The sequence below is a fragment of the Rhamphochromis longiceps genome, linkage group LG7 (assembly GCF_057381845.1).
Source record: "Rhamphochromis longiceps isolate RC_006_pf linkage group LG7, R_longiceps_female_GT1.1, whole genome shotgun sequence".
In the NCBI taxonomy this organism is placed as follows: domain Eukaryota; kingdom Metazoa; phylum Chordata; class Actinopteri; order Cichliformes; family Cichlidae; genus Rhamphochromis; species Rhamphochromis longiceps.
In genome coordinates, this window is record NC_140563.1 from 21,627,781 (window position 1) to 21,650,505 (window position 22,725).

The 22,725-nt window shown below is 39.4% G+C and overlaps 1 protein-coding gene across 7 annotated transcripts in view; it reads right to left on the reverse strand.

The window, feature by feature from the left end:
* Positions 1–22,725, reverse strand: part of ap3b2 (adaptor related protein complex 3 subunit beta 2) — a 67,206-nt gene that overhangs the window by 26,159 nt on the left and 18,322 nt on the right. For 4 of the 7 annotated variants that reach the window (XM_085412832.1, XM_085412830.1, XM_085412829.1 and 1 more), the window contains exons 2-17: positions 20,943–21,018; positions 19,666–19,740; positions 19,281–19,376; positions 18,090–18,250; positions 16,891–16,957; positions 16,299–16,481; positions 11,387–11,584; positions 8,323–8,420; positions 6,730–6,784; positions 6,546–6,617; positions 6,386–6,448; positions 6,146–6,278; positions 5,042–5,151; positions 4,661–4,837; positions 2,283–2,469; positions 645–775 (exon numbers count right to left, since the gene is read on the reverse strand). In XM_085412832.1, coding sequence (XP_085268958.1) covers positions 645–775; positions 2,283–2,469; positions 4,661–4,837; positions 5,042–5,151; positions 6,146–6,278; positions 6,386–6,448; positions 6,546–6,617; positions 6,730–6,784; positions 8,323–8,420; positions 11,387–11,584; positions 16,299–16,481; positions 16,891–16,957; positions 18,090–18,250; positions 19,281–19,376; positions 19,666–19,740; positions 20,943–21,018 — 1,882 coding nt within the window. The remainder of the gene's footprint in view (positions 1–644; positions 776–2,282; positions 2,470–4,660; positions 4,838–5,041; positions 5,152–6,145; positions 6,279–6,385; positions 6,449–6,545; positions 6,618–6,729; positions 6,785–8,322; positions 8,421–11,386; positions 11,585–16,298; positions 16,482–16,890; positions 16,958–18,089; positions 18,251–19,280; positions 19,377–19,665; positions 19,741–20,942; positions 21,019–22,725) is intronic. The other 3 variants (XM_085412833.1, XM_085412831.1, XM_085412828.1) reach the window with 1 other exon arrangement.

A 22,725-nucleotide genomic window follows, 5' to 3' on the forward strand; every position in this document is an offset into this window, starting at 1 on the left:
ATGAACCGATGGCACATGGAGTGAATGGGATGGAGAAGAAGAGGAGGCTTTGGAGATTTGGGCTGACAGACTTTTGTGTTTTAAGTATTGACTAAACATTAATACTACTGTCAGCATGCTGCTGTTAAAATCTGTTCTCTTCTCTATCGCATGTGCTATTGGCTCAAACAGCTGTCAGGAAACATCTGGATGGGGCGAGTGAGCTGCTGCTGAACAGAAGCGAGTGCAGCAGAGAGGATGAGGTGGAGCTTCATGCCACTGACTGTTTCTATAATGATTCGGGTGTTCTCAAATTAGGCACTTTCTGTCTAACATGTTCTCTCATTAATATGAAAATAATCCTCTTTTCTCCTTTGTGACTCATTCTCCTCCATGGATGGGGAAGTTGTTAAGCAGCATCCATTTTGAAGTAGATGGAGACCAAAAAGGATGAGCTGTTAATGCTAATGAGCTGTAAGCAAATGAAAGATGACCAGTGAAAGAGGAATCAATGTTATATTGGAGTTAGTGTCAGGCTCTGGTGACTCTGTCCAACCCCTCTGAGGCACTGCTCTGGGGAAGGAGCAACTCTCGCTCCCCTCCATTCTTTGGGGCCCCCAGAGGGCCCCTGTGTCTCTGTGTGTTACTGTTCCCACTGCACGCACAGACTCCTTCACCTCCACGTTGCGCACGGAGGGGTCAGGGGCAGCTTCAGGCCAGTCAGGCAACTCCTGGTAGCCCCCAGCCTTGGCATTCAACAGGTGGGAGAGTGAACCCAACTGGAAGTGGTCTCGATCTGCAAAAAGAAGGAAAAACAATGCAAGCACACACAGAGATCAGTGCAACAGAAAGAGCAGAGTCACTCTTATCATAACACAGAATCACAAAGTTCTGAGAAAGAACTTCAACAGCTTTGAATTTAGTTAAGCTCCACTTCAAAGTCATCTCCTTGTGCACCTCTGGACCCAAATCCTTTTTTGACTACATGCATGTGAACTCAAACTGAAGAAAACATTAACTTGTGTGGACCACTTCCATTTACAGCCCAGAGACCAAACAGGAGTTATTAGTGGAATTCAATTCAATTCAGTTTTACTTATATAACACCAAATCACAACAACAGTCACCTCAAGGCACTTTATACTGTACAAAATTCAGACGGAAACCTCAACAGCTGGATGACACCCCGTGAGCAAGCACAGGTGGGAAGGAAAAACTCCTTTTACAGGAAGATACCGCCGGCAGAACCAGGGACTGGTAGGGACGGCCATTTAGCCCGACAGGTTGAGGGAGAGGGGAGGGAGAAAGAACAAAGGACAAACAGCTAGAAGAGTGTCTAAGTGTTAACTGTGTCCTCCGTCCCAAAGTTGGAGGATCGCTGTTTCAAAGAAGAAGAGTGTGTATCACAGAGGGTACAAAGTGGCAAACAGGGAATTAAACCAAGGGAGAGTTCTGGAAATACAGACACCCTGGAAGTGATCCAGAGGAGCACAAGGAGATGACCTCAAAGAGGAAATCGGGATGAACTTTTAAAATCTCAAATCTCAAGACTTTGCTCTGTAATATGAGGATGAGTGGATTCTCCTGTCTTTGTTATGATTACTGTCAGGCTGCTGCCACGTGAAGATCAGAGAGCTGCAGGCAAAACCGCTGGATGTACTTTAGATGAATAAAAAGATGGACAGAATGTTCATGTGAAGAATAAAAATGCTCCCGGTGTAAGGACAGACTCACAGTTACAAAAAAGATGCGTGAATGCTCTGGATGACCTTTGGCTTTTGTAAAACTGTATCCTCAAACAGCTCTTGGACACATGGAAAAAAATCCCTCGTTCATTATTTCCAAGCTGTTTTGTAGATTTAAAATTGGAAGAAATTGAGATAATAATCCCTGGAAGCTTAAATCACAATACTTGTGGAAAAAAAGGATCTTATTTGTGTTGATATCTGACTGAGTTATGACTCTGAGAAGGATACGTTATATCTGATGCGGAGCCGCTGCTGCAGCTGCATCTGCTGGCTGTGTAGAACAAAACAGCCCATAACTTCCTCTTTCTTTCACTTTAGCTGTTTTTGCCTCAGGTGTCTCAACGTACAGAGAGACACAGAGCAGCAGGAAATTATGGCTCAATTTTCTGTTTAATTGATTGTGACTGTCTCATTTTTGTTAAGGCGGTTCATGACTGATGGTAATTAAACGCTAATAACATTGCTCAAACTATTTCTGCCATTATAATTTTCAAACAGCCGCAATACAAGTTCACAAACTAGAAAACAAAACTTACTGTTGACTTGCTTCTGTACCTTTAAAAGGAGACTCAAGGACGGGTGCAGGTTTGAGGGCGAGGAACAGCTTTTTAGCATACTTGCTTAGGGCTCCACTCTTCTCGGTGGGCACGATGAGTTGGCGAATGAAGCGTGCCCGGTCGCGGATGTCGTAGTTCTGGTCGTATTTGGCCAAGTTGAGAACATACTGCGTCAGCAGTTTAGTCTGAGGGGTGAAGGGACACGAAAGGAAGGTGGAAGAACAGTAAAACAACACCTTATCTACTGCGTTACGTGCATGTGCAGTGTGGGAGTGTATGTAGCTGTGGATTTGTTTGAGAGGGTCTAAGAGGATAGGACTACTGCATTAGTCTTGAGCCACCTCTCGTGTCGTAATATTTTATTAGAACATAAAAAAAAGATGTGACTCACTGAAATGTGCAAACATACATGGGAATACTGTATAAGGCAAAAACAAGAAGCTCGAAAGTCAGTATTTGGTATCACTATTCAAGAACAGTTCTCCTTGTTTCTTGAAGGACATTCAAAGCCCTTCTATGGATGTTGGCTGACCTTTGGTGCAGTTTTCTGTCACGATGAGCTCACACTGCTTCAGAAGTGCTGAGGCCCAAGCTCTAGGAAGGCCAATCCATAATTGACAATTACGAGGACACACCTGTGTGTTTTCTTATCCAGGTATGATTTTACTGTACAGGAAATGTGTTTGGTGTCCTGCTAAAAAGGACCTAAGCCATTGCAGGTCAGACAATCAGATGGTACTGCATGGTGGATCAAAGTTGACAGTCTTTTTCTGCATTCGTAATTCCATCAGTTTTAAGAAGATCTCCATCACCACTGGCTGAAATGCAGCCCCATACCATGACAGAGCCTCCATGATGTTTTACAGGTACTTGAAAGCAGTCAGAAACGAGCGCTGGACTGAAAATAAGTGGAAAAGAAATACCTCCAGAAAGCCTGGAGAACTTTTGCTGAAGACCACTTCAAAAAACGACTCTTTAGAAACAGGAATTAGGTGTTCTCAAATGACTCAAGTCTGTTTGTTAAATGAATGAACACATTTTAAACACAGACAGACTTCCTGGTATGAAACTTTCACAAAGAAAAACCAAAGGCATGTAAATATCTGGATACACTGACATGTTTCTGGTTTCATGGATTCCTGTAAGACCTCATCACGTTAAAAGAAAAAACATAATTGGTGATAGGAGATTGGTGAAGGTTTGCAACTAGTCTGCAACTAATTTATAAGAAGACAGAGTCCCTGATTGAAAGCTTACTTGAATGATAAAGCTCAACACTTTTTTTGGAAACCATTTGAAAATTGACTCTGAATGTGACATATTTGAGTTTTCTTTAACTTGGTCTGCATTGCAGAAAAAATCTAAGAGCACTTTTAATGAAGATATGCAGCGTAATGACTGTGTGAGAGCGTCACTGGCTTTATTTCTAGACTGCAAATTTACACAGTGCATATGTGTAGGTGGCAACAATGTCCCAGGTGAGACTGGAGAAGGCAGGAAGAAGAGTGTGTGTGGACGCCACAGAGGTGTGTTTAGTGCGTTCTGTCACCTGACAGCAGCCTTGTTCACACAAACTAAATGAAAGCCAACATCATGCTCAGTCATTTATGCACAATACTGCAAGATCATTTTTAAAAACAACACGTTGGATATTGAATATAATCTCAAATGTTTCTTTTTTTGTGATGGTGATGATTTGAATCAGCAGACCTTGTTGATGTGTATTCACACTTATTATCAGGGAGAGGCAGCCAGACTATCACCATCCTGAATCCTCCCAGCTGCACCCTGCTGCTGTAAGCAATGAGCCTAATTTAATTAAAGATTAGATTTTGCCTTTACAACAGTGTCTTTGCTCACTAGCACAAATATCACTGCTGACTTGAATTTTCAAGACAAAGGGGATATTTGAGTAATTTATTCTGTGAAGTGAAATTAAATGTGTGAGTTGAAATGTTTTTATTCTGGATTAAATTCCTCTTCCTCTAAAATGTTCATACAAATGGGTCAGACTTTCCTTTCAGGTGTACCTTCTGCCACAAGTTTGTTTCTAATAAATTCAAACTTTTGGGGTTGAAACTGGTGTATTTATAACACCAAAACAAAACAACAGTCACCTTAAGGTGCTTTTATTGTAAGGTAAAGAATCTACAATAAGAGAGAAGACCCCAACAATCAGACGACCCCCTATCAGCAAGCACTTGGTGAAAGTGAGAAGGAAAAACTCCCTTTTAACAGGGAGAAACCTGAAGAAGAACCAGGCTCAGGGCAGGGCAGCCATTTGTTGTGTTGTTGTGACCAATTTGTGGGTGAGGGAAGGGAGACAACAAAAGGACAGCCATAAATACTAGTGACAGAAAAACATGCCATTCCCACCTGTTTGGAGTTGGTCAGATATAGCTTGGCTGCCAAATTGATGATCTGAAGCTTCACAATGTCCTCTTCATTAGTGAATGACTTGGCCATCTTCCTTAGAACATCTGGGGCGATCTTAGGTACATGCTCACAGTATTCTCCAATCAGCCACAGGATACTTGCCCGTGCCATTGGCACCTGAGAACACAGGTTGATAGCAAACTAACACTGCTACTACAGAGGGATATGACTGGCAGAAACAGGTTTACCGTCAATGTAAACGGTGGTTCAAGAGCCCGAGTCAATTAGTGAACACTTAGTTGACACCTGGTTTATAATAATAGATACTGAATGAGGCATTGAGGTAAGCTACCATCTGCAGGTCATGAAAGAGACTCTTACCTGAATGTTGTCGGTCAGTTTCGCCATGTGCTTTATGATGTCGCTGTGCTTCTCCGGCTGCATCTGCAGCAGCTTCTTGATAACAACCACTGACTCGGCAACCACCAACTCTGCACAAAAGAAAGAAGAGTCACTCGTTGAAATCAGAAATGAACAATAAATACATACTTTTAAACATCACTACTGCTCTGAGTCAATGTGTGGAAAGTATTCAGCATTCATTTACCAGTTCATTCACACTAGAAATTCACACTGTTCACTTCATTCTGTATATTTGTTCAACTGTCATGACATTAAGACATGACCAAGACAACCTGCTGAAGTTAAAAAACGAGCAATGCAGTGAGGAAGAAAGGTGATTTAAATGATTTTGAACGTGGTATGGGTCTTGATGCCAGACGTGCTGGTTTGAGTATCAGAAAGTGCTGATCCGCTGGGATTTTCCTGCATAACCAGTAACCTATAACCAAGTTACGCTGAATGCATAACACAGATGGGCTACAGCAGCTTCAGACCACAGCAGGTGACTGTACTGACACCCAAGAACAAGAAACTGAAGCTGTAATTCACACGGGATAAAACTGGACAATAGAAGAGTGGAAAAATGTTGCCTGGGCCGATGACTCTCCATTAATGAAACAACATTCAACAACAATCAGAGCATGAAAAATAACATGAAAGCACAGATTCAACCTGCCTTGTTCAGGATCCTGGTGGTAAAATGGTGTTGGGGGATATTTTCTCGACACATTTTAATCCCCTTAGTATCAACTGAGCACCATTTAAATGCCACATCCTACCTGATTATTGTTGCTGGCCATGTCTACCACTTTCATGACCACAGTGTACCCATCTCCTGATGGCTGCTTCCAGCAGGATAACATGCCATCACACACATCAAACAATCTCAAACTCATATCTAGAACATGAGAACGAGTTCACCGTACTCCACAGTCATCAGGTCTCGATCTATTTGATTAGATTTTTTGGAATGTATTTTTCTCTTTTTACTTTTAAGTCTTGTTTTTGATGTTATTTTGCCATCTGTTCATACAATATGTACAGTTTAAAGAGTGTCTTATACTAACAAATAAAAAGACTCACCATCTCGGTTGGAGAGCAGCTGCACAAGACCGTTCAGACATGTGTCCCTCACCTCGCTGATGTTGGTAGCACAGCGACCAATGGCTTGGATTGTTGCAGCCACAAAGTCTTTATCCATGCTTTTAATATATGTCTGCCAGAAAAAAGCAGCCACTCTGCATATTAATTCATACAGGAAGACAAAGTTGGTTGCTGACTGACTGCTCTTCCTAAAACATGACTTATATTTTTTAATTGTACCTGAAATTCTCTGAGGATGGTGGAAATGTTTGTCTCGTTGGCCAGATTGGTTAGAACCTCCAGCTGCAAATAACAATAATAAGAATCCATCATGTTCTCATATCTCCACAAACTGCTAAAAACTTCTGACCATCTTCAAAAAAAGAGAACAGAAAGCAACCTTTAGGACTTTGATCTGAGTTGGATCTGTTGAGCGGATGTAGAAACTCTTCAGATATGGTTCAAACATCCCCTGTGACACACAAAGACAGGAAGAACCTCCGTGAAGCTTCGTTAGAATAAAAATACCATTTAAACACATAAATATAAAACAGAAGAAAACAGAAACACCAGCTTTAGCTCACCCGTCTCTTAATGGACATTGTTGCCACGTTCTGAAGAACAACATACTGGACTTCACTAAAAGAAGAAGACACAGAGTAAGTAGCGATCGAGGATTATTATCCTGATAACTGGTAATTATTTTGCTGTCAGAAGAAAACAAAATTTTTGTCTGAGACAGGCTAAGAAGCGAGGGACAAGGAGGAGCTTTCAGGAGGTCCCTAAAAAAATGACAATATGCAATCCTGATTCTTTTTTATCATCATTTCAACATCCTCATGACTTTTCTGTCACTGATCATGACTGAAATCACACCATCACAGACGCAGGACGCATGCATCAAGTGCATCGGCCATTAAATTGTTCCCCTGTTGTTATTTAACCCACTTTAGTGCCTTATTTGGGACCTCTCTCCATCAATACATGGCACTTTAAACAAATGAATTGTATTCTTTACCTGCATCTCTCAGCTTTTAAGTGATTGATAGAGTTTTTAGATTTTACATGGACCTGCTCTGACTTGTTCTTCTTCCCTTGGTATGTCATTACAAAAAACAAAAACAAACAAAACTCTTCTGCAGCTGTATCAAGGAAATCATTAGTATTAAGAGAAGTATTAAATTTCACCACGATTCATAAAGATGTTATTCTCACTTATAATTGAAACTGCTTGCAGTGCTTAGCCGCCAGAGTGCTAACAGCTGAATTTCTAGCTTTAAGGCAGAACAAGTGGCATCTCTACGAGTTGTGTTTTCTGTTTATTTTAACTTTTTTTTTGTCCGATCTGTCAGAAAGAACATATTGTTATTGCTAGTAACAGCTTCAACATCTGGATTTCAAAATTAAAAATGTTGAGGGTAATGTGACCTAGCTTACTTTTTCAAGCAATAATTCTTAATCTTATGCAAAAACTAAAAGAATTCCAAGAGACGTTTCACAATTGGCCTCTACTTGAAACTTCTGGCACGTTTGTAGCTACCCCTGTACGCCACAAAACGTAGCAAGTACAAATGTTTTAAAAACATTCCTGTTAAACATCAGCGCATTATTATTTAAGGCAGTAAATCCATGTGGTTATTATGCGAGCCCGGACGCCACAGAGTCAATAGCAATAAGTCTAATGAAAAATAAGGTATGGTACAATGAATTTTGGACGACTCTCCCACAGAGAGATGCTGGTGTTTGGTCGCTGCTGATTGATGATCCCATTACAACACACCCTGAGCCACAGGACCACTTGTGCAATAAAAAGCTGACAGTGTGCAGGACTTACAGGCAACAGGCCACCGATGTGCGATCATCACTCCTCATGGTTTATGAGTTCATGCTTACTTCAGCTTCACTGGGCTCCCTGTTTAATTTTACTTTCTGCTTCTAGGCATCAGCGATCCATTTTATTACGCTCACTTGTTATTTTGTTGTCATACTGTTTTCCACTTTGCTGAGTTTTGTGGTTGTTAAATCTTTTTTCCCCTCCCATTTAGCTGTGTATTTTTTCGACATTTCAACTTGTTTCCTGTTACTTTCTCCAGAGGGGAGGGTGTTTTAATTTTGGAAAATGGCGATACAGTGATTTGAAAGCAATTTATTTTGAAATTATAGACTGTAAAGCTCACCTGTGGCTCCTCAGGAGACGGACCAGGGCCTTTGCAATCACACCAACCTCCGCTTTAGGGGCCAGATGGAAATACAGCTGAGCCACAGCCATCACCACCTGGATTGTGTAAAGAATGAGAAAACAGAAACTTTTAAGTCTCACACAGTGACATAACCTCCCAATGTAAAAAAAAGAAAGAGGTGTAATGGTGAGTGTTGGGCCATTAATGAGTTTTGTTCTCTATTGAAAATTCATTCATTTTCAGCAGTTAATTACCAAGGCATCACTACCTTATGCTTATGTTGCACTGGAGATGACGAATGTGTTTGGATTTATTCTGCTCATGTGTTAAATATACATGAACAAACTAAAGCAAATACAGATTTGCTCTCTATTTACTGCTCTAGCAGTAAAAAGTTCATTCAAGAGGCAGGAGTTTTAAGATGCTCAATATGCATTGGAAACAGTTCTTACAAAGCAGAATTAATTGTGTAGATCCAATGCAGCATGTTAAAAAAACCAAAAGCGCATATGCACTGGAATGCTGACTGGTTGAAAAGTGGGCCTGAATAGGAAATGGAGCAATATTGGAGTTCCCCATGAAGACGACAAAGTACAAAAAAGCTCAAAAAGCAGCATGAGAAGCACCAAGAGCAGTGGACAGCTTTAATTGTTTCACTTTATGACAATGTTTCCTATGTTTTCACTCCTGTATGGTGACCCTGAGAGTTCAAATGCACGGAAACTTAAGAAAACACCAGCAAATAGAAAAATGCTGCGAAACCACAGAAAACACAACCAAAACTGAATAACAAACATTGGATGTAGAAAAAACACAAAAAGGTTTTTGAATGTTTGTTATTACCCGTTTACTGTTAGCCTGTCACTTTCACAGCTGTTCCCAAAAAACACTCCTTATATGTTTTGTGAGGTTTTTTTGTGACATTTTGTGGCATTTGTTCTGTTTACATTGAGTTTTATTCTAATTGTGTCGCAGACATCATCATTTATTCCACATATTTTTAACAATGAGTCCTGTTGACTCGACAACATGTAGACAATAGCTGGATCACACAGGACCAACGCACAACCACGCTAGTCTTTTGAGAGAAAATAATGTTTGAGGCGTTCATAGGTGTGGTTGATTTCATGTGTAATTCACAAAACTTGCTCTGTTTTTAGTTAGTTTCATATCAAGCTCAAATGTTAATAGATTCTATAGTTCGGCATTAAATATCAGCTGTAAATTGCATGTCACAAACATTACTTTGCGGACCTGATTCTCCTCCTTATATTTCGTGGTTTGAGTTCTCACCTCTTACACATGCTGATAATCCTTTTTTTTTTACACCCAAACCCAGTTCGTGTTGGTGCAATGCGTTAGTAAATCTGGCCCTAAACCCTTTACAGGATGCTTCCTCATCAGTCAGTCACTTCAGCCACCTCTAAACAAGAACTCTGAACAATGTTGGGAGAATCAGGTCAGAGTATTGTCCTTGTCCTTTCTTATATGTAGCACACAGCAGGAGACAACTGGAAATGTTCTATTTGTTTCAAGAAAGGGTAGACACATGGGTAGACACCTGAATCTCAGTTGATATTCATGAAAGAAGTTTGAATTGACACAGACCATTTCTGATTGTTTACTGGTAAATTTATGGGCTGTAAAGAGATGCAGAGCTGAAAAAAATGATAGTCTGTAGGTTTGTCACCATGAGACTAAGCTTCAATGCTGGAAACTTTAAAGTAAAAAAGACCAGGTTGTTGGTCTGCATCAAAGTCAGAGCAGTCAGACTGGAACCAATGACACTTATTCATACCTTCATCACCTCTACACTGGACTACTGTAATTCTCTCTATTTGGGTCTTCAACACTCGTCTCTCCATCGCTTGCACTTAGTCCGCTTGCTGCTGCGCGTCTTTTAACAGGTGTTAGACTGTATGAACACATCACTCCAGTTTTAGCAAATTTACACTGACTCCCTGTAAAATATTGTATTAATTTTAAGATTCTTTTACATACTTTTAAATAATATGGCGCCTAGTTATTTAAATGAATTCCTCAACATGTATGACCCCAAAGGAGCACTGAGATCATCTAGTCAGATGCTTTTAGCACAACCAAGGTCTCGATTGAAACATAGAGGAGATCGGGCCTTCGCAGTAGCAGCACCCAGACTCTGCAATAATCTGCCGGAGGAGACTCGTACTTCAGAGTCTATTCAGTCTTTTAAATCGCATCTTAAAACTCACTTTTTTACTTTGGCTTTTAATTCAAGTTCAGTATGAGTACCATCAGGCCTGTTTTATGTTTTTATTGTTAATTCACTGCCTTCTTATTTATCTATATTTGTTTCTCTATTTTTTTTTTCTTGTTTTTAACCAATTGTGAAGCACTTTGGTCAACTCTGTTGTTTTTGAATGTGCTATACAAAGACATTTTGAATTGAACTGAATTTGAATTGACTGTAGAAAACTTTATATACAGTCATTGGTTGGAACTGATACCTGCAAATATGCAACTGTATGAAGTCATCACTGGAAAAGGAAACTATTTGGTTTTCCATTTCATTGGTTTGATGCAAAGCAGGTAACCACATAAAGAGCAATTACAGCTCCATGATTGACTTTTCCACTTCATGCAAGATAAGCGAACACTTGTTGGCTCAGGAATGGGAAAAGTGTTTCATATTTTATTTCACCACAAGAAACCAGCTCGCCTACAGCAATACAAAGGTTGGATAATGTGTGTGACGGCAGAATTTCACAATATCTAACATGGGTCAAAACAGGCTACTCAAGGTGACCACAGCAGCACTAATGCATTGTGATGCTTTATTAATTTCCTTGGGGAAATTGCCCTCATTTTTGAGCAAGAGGTCAGCTCAGATTAAATGCTGTACACAAGGACACTTACCATTAAAATGCTTAAGTGTCAGAGGCTTTATAAGTTGAATGAAGACCTCATCTACTCATTAAGAAATGATTTTAGAGGGCACAGCCACTTTCCATGGTAGTGAGTCAATAGACTGAGTTTTACTGCAGGAATGTGTGTGTATAATTCAAAAGAGCAGAGGTCTCACAGCTGCGTTGCGGCTCTGCAGGAGCGGTTTGGTATTCCTTAGTAGCAGTCGGTGGTCTGGATCCATCACATATGGCTTCCTCTTAGCCATGGCAGCAGCCTCGGCCTTCTTCTCCTTCTCCTCTTCGTCTTCATCCTCATCTTCATCTGAGCCGTAGAAGGTCTTATCGCCGCTGCCTCCCTCCTCCAGCAGGGACTCCTGCAGAGAAAGTGATTCTTGAGGAGTGCTTTCAAGTTATAATAAAATTTTCACTGCAAGATGCAAGTAGATGTATACTTAAGAGTTCTGCTGTCTCATCCTTCCCAATTCAAGTGTTTAATCCTAACTTCTATGGCCACTGTAGGACTAATGTGTCAGTTAAGAGAGATAAAAAGCATTAAATTTACACCCCTTAATGGCTGTGGCCAGCCGGCATGATCTGATATTGTTTGGATCACATCTTCATCTGCCCCAGAGTTTTCGTGTATCTCTAGAAGGCTGTCAGCCCACGCTTTACCTTAGCTGTCAATGCTGTGTGAGAGGTGTCTGCATCTATTTAATCTGGAAAAGGCTATATAACTTTGTGAAAGGAGTTTAAGGTCAATAAGTCAGAGAAGCTCCCGTCTGACCGATGACAGTGATACTGGGTTGAATTGTTAAGGATACTTGAACTTTTCTGTGTGAAAGACTGCTGTTTTTGCTACTGTTAACCTGTTAGCCTCTGTTAGATACTGTTAGCTGCTGTTATCCGGTGTTAGTAAAACTGTTGTTGTAGTGGACACAATTTTTGGGACCCTGATGCTTTAGGGAATAAACTCATACAATGTGAGAATGTAATCAAACTGTTTATCAGATGTATATTGAGCTTCAAATGTATCAGTCTGATTTTTATGATACTCAAGCTTATCATTAGCTACCATTATGTTAGCTTAAAACTAGCTGCTGTTGCTCTTTAGCTGGCTCTTTTCGTCTGTTGACTGCTTATGTTATACTTGAGCCCTCAGTTCATCATCTGTATGCTTTTAGCTCCTCCTCTCTTTATCCTCCATTTAAGCCAACTTTCTGCTGATTGGCTGCCCCTTGCAAAAACATGGTTTGCTCTCATCGATATCACAACGAGGCAAGAGCAGAGAATGTGTCTGAAACTGAGCTCAAAGAGCAGTCTGGGGTTTTGGCTCACATGGATTACTTGGACCTTACATGAAACTTCAGCCATGTTTAACCTTCGAGCGACCAAATGTCTTCTTGTTAGAATGGTTTCATTAAATACTTTTATTTTTATATCTTCTTCTTAAGTGAGTTTGTACTGAACCTACGCTGTTTCCTACGCTGTTTCCACTCTCAGCCTCCACCACTCTCAGCACTGGAGCCCCCCAGGGGTGTGTTCTGAGCCCCCTGCTGTACTCTTTGTACACATATGACTGTGTGGCCACTACCAGCTCCACCACCATCATCAAGTTGGCTAACGACACCGTCGTGGTGGGCCTGATCTCTGATAACAACGAGACGGCCTACCTGAAGGAGATTAGGAATCTGGAGAACTGGTGCCAGAGGAACAACCTCCTTCTAAACGTCAGTAAGACAAAGGAGCTGATAGTGGACTTCAGCACTAAGCAGGAGAGGAACTACCAGACCCCCGTCATCAACGAGTGCCCAGTGGAGAGAGTGGACAGCTTCAAATACCTCGGAGTTCACATCACGCAGGACCTGTCATGGTCCTGTCACATCAACACCGTGGTGAAAAAGGCCCGACAGCGTCTCTACCACCTCAGACGCTTGAGAGACTTCCAACTGCCCTCCAAGGTGCTCAGGAACTTTTACTCGTGCACCATAGAGAGCATCCTGGCGGGAAACATCTTAACCTGGTTCGGGAACAGCACCATGCAGGACAGACGAGCTCTACAGAGGGTTGTGCAATCAGCTGAGCGCACCATCCGCTCCGAGCTCCCTGACCTGCACTCAATCTACAGCAGGCGGTGCTGGACCAAGGCCAGGAAGATCGTGAAGGACCTCAGCCATCCCAACAACAGACTGTTCTCTCTGTTGAGGTCAGGAAAGCGATTCCGCTCCCTGAAGACCAACACAGAGAGACTGAGGAGGAGCTTCTTCCCGCAGGCGATACGGTCTCTCAATCACACCACCACACAGTACTGACCCACACATACAGTTCTTACACACACACTGGACTTTCTGGACTTTGTTTTTGCACAACACTGGTCACTATATTCTTCATTTCCGGTTAATACTTGTACAGCTGCTGTTATTGTGTATATATTTATTTATATTTAGATTTCTTCATACATTCTTATATAGTTCTATATTGTGTATTGTGTATTTTGTTGTACAGTTATTTTATTTTCAACTTTAATTTATATATTTATCTTTATCTTATTCTTCCCAGTTAAATTTACCCTTCATTCTAATTTGTGTTGTACAGTTATTTCATTTTTAACCTTAATTTATATTTTATTCCTTCCTAGTTAAATTTACCCTTTTTAATTTTTCATATTTATTTCCTATCTTATTCATAGCCTTTTCCTTTTTTGTTCTCTTTAGGTCACGAGCAGTTGTCCAAGCATTTCACTACATATCGTACTGTGTATGACTGTGTACGTGACAAATAAAATTTGAATTTGAATTTTATATATGAGACATATTTCAAGATATTCTAATGACACCCAATTTGGTTTTTAATGTTTTTTATGTTAGGACTTAGAAAATGTAAATGATATAAGACAAATTATATTATTTAGACATACCTTGCATGTTATCTCTTGCAAAACAAACCATCTGCATTTCAATAACACTTTAAATCTTGAGTTCCGTTTGAGTGAATTATATATGCAATATGCAAATATACAGTAGAAAAACTACACTGATCAACAACAAGTCATGGTCGGGGTGTTTTTTTCCCTACTTTATTGTCTCCATTTAAACCTAAATCTAAACAATTCAATGCCAATATAAATTTTATAGCTGCAGATATAATTATACAGCTGGTTTGGTAGTCCACGATCTCATCGCTGCACTTTGCAGATGATGTGGTCTTTCTGGCCTCATAAAGAACTGATCTCAGTTCAATTTATTTATATAATGTCTATTGCCGCACGGTGCTTTATATTATAAGGTTTTAATAGAGAGCAACCCCCACAAGATAATTCTTCACGAGCAAGCAGCTGGCAACAACTCCCTTTAACAATAAGAAACCTCTGCCAGACCCAAACTCAGGGAGGAGCAGCCACCAGGTTTGTGTGACATACATATCAGTCTTGTTCACAAGTCGGGAACAAAGCTTAGCAATAGAGTGTGGAGCCCTAGTCTCTATCATTCAGGAGACTAGAGGACTCAGACTAGAGGGACTAGTCCTCCACACTGAAAGGAGCCAGTTGAGGTGTTTTGGACATATCCTACTGTGAGGAGGCCCACGATATGCTGGACAGATTATATCTCTTGGCTTTGGCTTTAGTAATGCTTCAGTGTCCTCTCAGAAGAGCTGGAGGAGGTGGCCGGGAAAAGGAAGGTCTGGATGTCTATGCTTAGACTGCTCCTGCTGCGACCCAGAAAAACAGCAGAAAATTGGATGGATGGATAATAGGTCCTTTTTAAATCGTCTATGAAAGTCATGAAATGGAGAAAAAGGAGCGCAGTGTGGAAAAATGTCCTTATTGTAAAATGGCTGCAGCACATTTATGGGTAATTACTACAATAGCAATGTTGTGGAAAAAAATTGTTCCATTTGGGCCTAGTCACTTTTGACAAAAATAAGTCAACAGGTGTGTTTATAAAAACTGATAAATATACTGAAATCAGGTGGCAGTGAGAGAGGAAAAGAAATGACAGGATGATTGTACCACTGCACAGTCACAGTAGTAGCTAATGTACCTATACACCTCTGCTGCACCGTAGTCACCCAATATGTGATTCATATGCAAATTAGAAAGTAGTGACAAAACATAATGGCTAAACTTATTTCTAGGGTTGTAAGTTTGCGTGGAGCGTTGTAACAGACAGTGATGAAGCCGGTGATATTTTGTTTATATTATATGGTAAAAAAAAATAAAAAAATTGTTTATATTATGTACTAAAATTCATCGATACAAGTAGAGTCTGCATGTTAGGTGTTACTGCTCCTCAGTATAAATTCACGTTTCTGTAACACACAAATTAGTAATGAAAGTATTCGATGAGACTCTAACCTATGAATCTCTTATTTTACCTGTTCAAGTGTGAACATCTGCTGCTTCTGTGTTTCTTACTTCACTCTCAGTTAAATAAAAACTGAAGACTGTCAGACTGAGGAATTGGTTAACCCAAGTGCAAGCAGAAAACTTGATGTATTTACAGAGAGTGAAAAAAGGCCACAAAAGGCTGTACAACAATGAAAAGAAAATGAACATCTCAAAATGGTCAATAAGATTAAATCCCCTAAACTGAGAGCGTCAACGACAGAACGCATGGCAATCTGACAAAGACAGACTAAACATACACTAAGAGGAAAGGATAATAAGGATTAGATGAATCAGACTTTTTAAATTCTCGACCGTAATCTCATGAACTCTTCCAATGAAGTCAAGTCAACGTGATTAGGAAAAGGAGGTAGAAGATTGGAAAGCGCAAAGTTGGAAATTGGAAATTTTTTGGACTGCTCTTCAGTTACTCACCTGCACCTTCAGAATAAATTTGCACAAGGAAGCGAGCTTAGGTTAGGTAAGGAACACTTGAACCAAGTAGGGTGGGAACAGATCGAAAGCGGGAAGTCACAACATAGAAAACCACATTCAAAAAGTGAAAGACGGACAAGGAAAAAACTCACATAGAACCGAGAATAACCAAGGATAATAAGAACAGTTTCACATTAGTCTATATGTTACTCATCAAAAATGTAACAGCTGTTGGCCTGCTTGCTTTCTCGTGCTGTGTGTTGCTTACTTACATTGATGTTTGGGTTGAGAAACTGCGTTCTGGCGTAGCGGGTTAGCATGTTGATGATGACGACCTGCCCCCACTCCTCAACATCAATCAAGAGATTACACAGCTTCCTGTAGTTCTTGTGGATTAGATCAATGCGCTCCGGACACACCTCTTCAAAAGCCATCACAACGCTTCCTGCCACCAACTGCAGTGCATTTCAGACCACACACATTAAGATAAAGTTCATGAATCTTCCTTTAGGAGGTTACAAGTTAGCCCTGTGGATTTTAACAATATCCATGCATTGTACAATTAAATCTTCAACGGTACAAAAAACCTGTAACTACTGACTGACTTCTGCAGTCTGTTTCTGGTTTTGTTGCATTTCCCAGAGAAAGAGCTAATGCAAAAACTGCAAGGTGAAAAAGGAGACTGGTTAAACAAATGATAAGCCTTGAAACAACCGGGGCATTAAACGCAATCTGGTGCTGTGCACAGCAGCTGGTCCCTGATATTTTGTGCACTGTGTGGTTTGCAAAATTGTATTTATCTTTGCTGGAAATAAAATCTGGAGAAAACACTGAATCAACAAAGAGAAGAGAGGAAAAACACACCGTGGTTTTGTCAGCGAGGAGTTTCTCTATGACTTCAATCAGCTGGTCTTTTTGTTCAGGATCCAAACTGAGAGGAGAGAAGAATAAATCAGTAAAAATGCATGAAAAATTGTTCCAGGAACTGTAAGTAATCATCCTCAAGGGTATAAAGAAAATGGATTTTACTGCTAGAGCAGCAATGGGTTCTCAGGAGTCTATTTTTTACTGCTAAAGTTTTACAGTTGCAGCAAGTCATATGAACATTTGATCTAGCAGGCCTAGTAGTTCTCAGACTGGGAATCAAGGCTCCCACAAAGAAAAAACAACAAAGAATTCATAAAAACTGTGTTTTTCTCTATCAAATTTATATATTTCCTACTGTGTTAAAGTTTGTAAAAAAAGAGAAATGGTCATATGAAAAATAAAGTTTCAATAGGACTGTACGCAGTCCTGTAAAAAAAACTAAGCACACTCTTACTGCTTCCACTGGAATTAAGAGGGTAAGTAGCAGACAGGTGCGGCTAATCAAATGCACTTGATGAATTATGACCACCTCCATAAAAGCAGACAAGTTGTTAGTTTGCTGGTCTGGAGAATTCAGATGTATGTTAACACAATATTGAAATCCACCCCAGAAAATTTGTTCTCTTTTGTATGAATGTCTGTTTGGGCTCCTAAAAAACAAGATGCTACATCTCAAAGGGTTTATCCTGATACAATAAAGCCGTGCAATGCTCAGAGAAGTTGCTAAAATCCCAAGACTACACCGGAACTGTTAGGCATGCTGGTGAAGAGGTGATGATTTGGGTTTGTTTTGCAGCCACCAGACTTGCAGCACTTTCCAGTTGACCATTTACTTCTCTGTATATCAACGTATTTTATAGTCAGTTATGAGGCCATCTGACTAACAGCAAACTCTTGTCCCAAATTGGACCATGAACTTGGAAAATGAGCCCAAATACACCAGAAAATCAGAATGAGTGACAAAGATAAGAATCAAGGTGTTGCAATGACCCAGTAAAGTCCAGATCTCAACCCAGTTCAAATTTAGTGGTGAGACCTTAGGAGAGCTGTGGATAAATAACCAAAACTTTATAATGACTGTGAGAAAAAAATATGATCATTAGTCGTTATAATAACTGATACACTAAGAGCTAGCAACTCAATAAATCATGCTAACTTTGTTTTATAAACCTAAAACTGTCCTTTTGGGTTCGTACCTGTATAGTTTAGGGATTGCATGTGCTGCGGTCTTCCTGACATACGGAGACATATCCGAAGCAGCTTCTTTGATGGCCAACATCATTATTGGAACGATGATTGTTACTCTTATGCTGGAGAGGACTCGCAGGGCGCTGGCTCTGATCAGCTGGTTCGGATCCTGGAGAAGTACAAAGTGGTGGAAAAATACACTTTTAGAGGTGGTGAAATGTTGCATTTTGTTCATCGCAAAATAGTAATAAAATCTAAAGGAGCAATCTGTAGTTATGCTAGCAGCTCTGTGGTGCTGTTCCCGGGGCTAGTAGTTCCTGCAGTTTTATGCTAAACTCAGGATGCTAACATGATCACAATGAATAATATAAAGGTCAGTCAGTAATGAAATACAACACTGTTAAGTAAAGTAGCTTACCACTTTTAGGAAATTAGCACTAAAACACAGCACTGCCATCGCTGGTTCTAATATAAAATGTTTTTTAAATTTTATTTATTTGGTCGTGATTTCAGGCCAATTTATCCAGTAATTCCAGATATTTAAATCAATTCATTTTCATTTCATTTATATAGCGCAAAATCACTACAACAGTTGCCTCAAGGCACTTTATTTTGTAAGGTAAAAACCCTACAATAATACAAGGAAAACAGAAAGCCCCAACAATCATATGACCACTATGAAAAAGCGCTTTGGTGACAGTGGGAAGGAAAAACTCCCCTTTAAGAGGAAGAAACTGCACAAAGAATCAGGCTCAGTGAGGGGCGACCATCTGCTGTGGCCAGTTGGGGGTAAGTGGATGAAGACAGCAGAGAGACATGGTGTGAAAGAGAACAATTAAATTAGTGCTGTCAGCGTTAAACTCGTTAAAATGACGTTAACGCCATAACCGCATTAAATCTCCGTTAGTGAGTTAGCGCGGATCGCCCCGTGCATGGGGCTGTATGGTGCTAACGCGTTAACGAACTAACCGCGCTAACGCGTTAATTTAAGCAATCAATTCAGTTTCATTTAAGCTTTTTTTGTCCAAATGTTGTAAACAAGTTAGGCTTTTAGAGCCATTCACTCATAGTTAACGAGGACTATCGTGCAAGCTAGGTGAATTGCAGCTAATTTTTGTATAATATGAAGACGAGGCTTTAGAAAAATGGTTTATATTATCTCAAATCTAAAAAATTGTCACATATATAAACTGCTGTACCTTCAGACCTCGCTGAAACGTGGAAATTGAAAGCAGAGCAAGATCCTGCTGCTCCTCAGCGTAACGCACCAAGTAAACATAGACCAGCTTCTTCACCTGGAAAGACGAACAGTAAGAGGGAAAGAAGAAACAAATGTAATCGTTTAAATTTTAACAATTTCATCCAACCTATGTGTATTAGCTTAATTATTTTCACTGAGATGAGTCCAGTAAGGCACAGTTATTAAAACATGCAAAAGTGGAGAAGGAAAATGCAATTTTGTTTATATGAGATAAAACTGCACTCCACGGAGGTTTGGAAAATGTGATAAGATAATAGGAAGGAAAATGAAGAGTGCAGAGCCTGTAGCACATGAAGCAACATGAGACTAGGTTCATTACCAACCTCTATGTTTTTACAAGCCACGTTTTTCACCACAGCGGGGAAGAGATCTGATGCATTTTTACCTCGGGCAATCATCTGCAGAGAAAAGACGCATCCAAAAAGCATAACAAAGATTTCACAAGATGGCATTTTTCAAGCATTTCAATTGTTGGCAAGAAAAAATACATTTTTTATGTTTTATTTTATCTTTTGATGCTTTTTTTTGTGCTCTTGGCCCGGCAGGAATGATGAATGAAAAGATGGGTGTGGAGCCTCAGAAGCAGAAATCTGACAGAGTATGAATATTTAACAGCTGACTGCACAGTTTGCATCTCTTATCACAGTAGTTAAATCATTGGAGGCAGCCTTTGTCTTATGGCTCAGAGCACAGTTTTATAAAATGACTGCATTTTGACAATAATACCATGAGATTAATCGCCAGTTTTGGTATAGAGAGCATGCTTCTGGCCTTTTCTTAGTCTCAGAATAAGTAAAACATTATGCATTGTATGTTTTGCATTTAAAGGTTTGACCTTGTGCACCTGTGTACCCGCTGATCAGTGAAATCTCAAGGGGGGGAATCTGCCCCTTTCTGCAATGTTAATGTTCCAGCTAGCCACTTACTTTAGTTAAAAAATAAAATAAAGATTTCCAGGTTTTTATGTGAATCTACACCCACTGGCCACTTCATTAGGCCAATGAGTTAACTATTCATCAGCTCGTTACAGCATCAGTGACATCATCAGACAAGATCAGTTAAATAATAACTAAAGTAATTTTTTAAAAATTATGGTCATTATTAGAGACAGAAAGGAGGATTATGGGTATGCTCACTGGCTAATCAGATGTCAGCTGTGTGCCTTGGTTTCACAGTTAACACTACCTGTTGCTAATCATCAAGATGGAGACTGCAAAGACACTCAGCTCAGCTCAAGGCTTCAAAATTGAAGTAATGACAGACATGGTGGCTATGAGGATCTTTTGTTTATCGTCCACAGTAAACGTGACTTATTTTTGTATATATTTATTTTGTTTTGTATATATCCCTGTTGACTGTACGTTTTTCTCCTGTTTGCTATTTATTCCTGTTGTCTACTATTTATATTGTATTGCGGCAAAGTTGGTGTGGAGCACCCACAATTTCATTGTACATATACATTCTATTCTGTTCTCTGTTCTGAAATAGTGTTATACAACAGTATTATCCATGACATTTTTTAAAGCATGATAATAAACTTCATGGCTCACTCTTGATGTGATCCTAATTTCCCCATTGTGTCCATCTGATTTATACTCACAGCTACAATCCGCTTCATTGCCTCCAGCTTCAGGGAGTCTTTGTTGCTGTCCAGCATCTCTTTCAAGTCGTCATGTCTGTGGGAAGAAAACATTATAAAAATATATTTCACAGCATGGAAACCACCAAACACCCAGAATGCAACAAGAAGTACTGATATGTTTTACTTTTAAAGCTCAAAATTGATCAAAGACTACAGCTGTGACCCCAAAATTATTCTCTTTGAAGTAGGAAAGCCTCACAAAATAAAGAAACATTTGAACATAAAATACCTGGATAATTGGAACGTGGCATAATCGCTAAAACAAAATGACTTCTCAAACACAGACTGTTGATAAATGGGTAGAAACGAGTGTTAGAAATATTTTGGATGCAGCGAAGTAGAACAATACATAAAATAGAATACATTAGGTCTATCAGTATCATATACAGTTGTTTATTATTTAAATAAACAGTCTAGTGATTTTATTAGCCAAATGATGGGCCAGTGATCTGTGAATCAGCAGCTTGTTTGATAAATGATATTATTTCTTCAGCATTTTCTAATTGCAGATCGTCATATGCAAGGGTTTATCGCTGTTCTTTGGTTTTTGATTTTGATGTTGCAGTTTAAAGAACATATGATTACCACGCTAAATCAACAAAACGATGACCAAATCAAGTAAAATATTTTGTTATCACTTGCAGAGTTGAAAAGTATTACTAATTCAAAAAAATTATAATTTATCATATTTGTACTTGACCAAAAAATATAAACATAAGATTGTAAAGCAATTGTCATCTTCTCCAGTTGACTCTATATAAACTTTAATGATGATTCTTGCTATTAAACCACAAGATTTTAAACCATAGCAGAGAATGTCTACTAGCTTTTTCCTATTAACTTGTTCTTTGGGTATAAAAGCTTTTGCTGTTTTATTTTATTCAAGCGCAGTTGTACTTTGGCTAATGTTCATTTTCCACTTCAGGTTTTTAGATTACTAAACAGAAACCAAATAAAGATTTGAGGTGTTCGGATTTAGCTTGTAAAGCTAGTTTTCGATTTAGTTTTTACTACTTTTATTACTTTTGATATCAGTTTTTTACGGAGGAGGAAAAAAAAGTGGGCATGTCTTTTTTTTTTTGTTTCCAGAATTTTGAGATTAAAGTCAGAATTCTGACTTAAATCTCAGAAATCTGACTCAGATTTTGGACATATCCTTTTCTTTTTTTTTTTTTTCTTTTTCTAAGAATTTTGACTTTCATCTCAGAATTTTGACTTTTTTCTCAGAATTCTGGAAAAGAAGAAAAAATAAATGTGCCCACTTTTTTTCCCAGTGGCCCTAATCCTCTTCCTTAGTTTCTGTCATCTGATACTGCAATATTTACAATTTATAATGTGTATTATATATTTTATTAACATTTGCTGCATCTAGACATAATACTATTTTTGGCTTTGCAATAAGCTCTGCTAGCATACTTGCCTCTATCACCTGTTGCATCTATTGTACAGTTTGTCCATCGTTGAGTGCCAACGAAATGCTGATACAGCAAACTGAAAACGCATTCTCTAGTTTTTATCCAGGAGCCACATGTGGATGACACGAAATTCCATCTAACTTGGACTTGGCAAAGTATATTTATTGTTTTATTGTATATTATTTTCTAACAGCTGTGCTTTGTATCTGCATACAGACTACTGTATAACAGTGCTTTGTTCTCCAGCTTTGCTCATCCATCATTACTGTCAGAAACAACAGAGCGGTCAGCTCACACAGCAGTCTGAGTAGATCTAAGCATCTCCA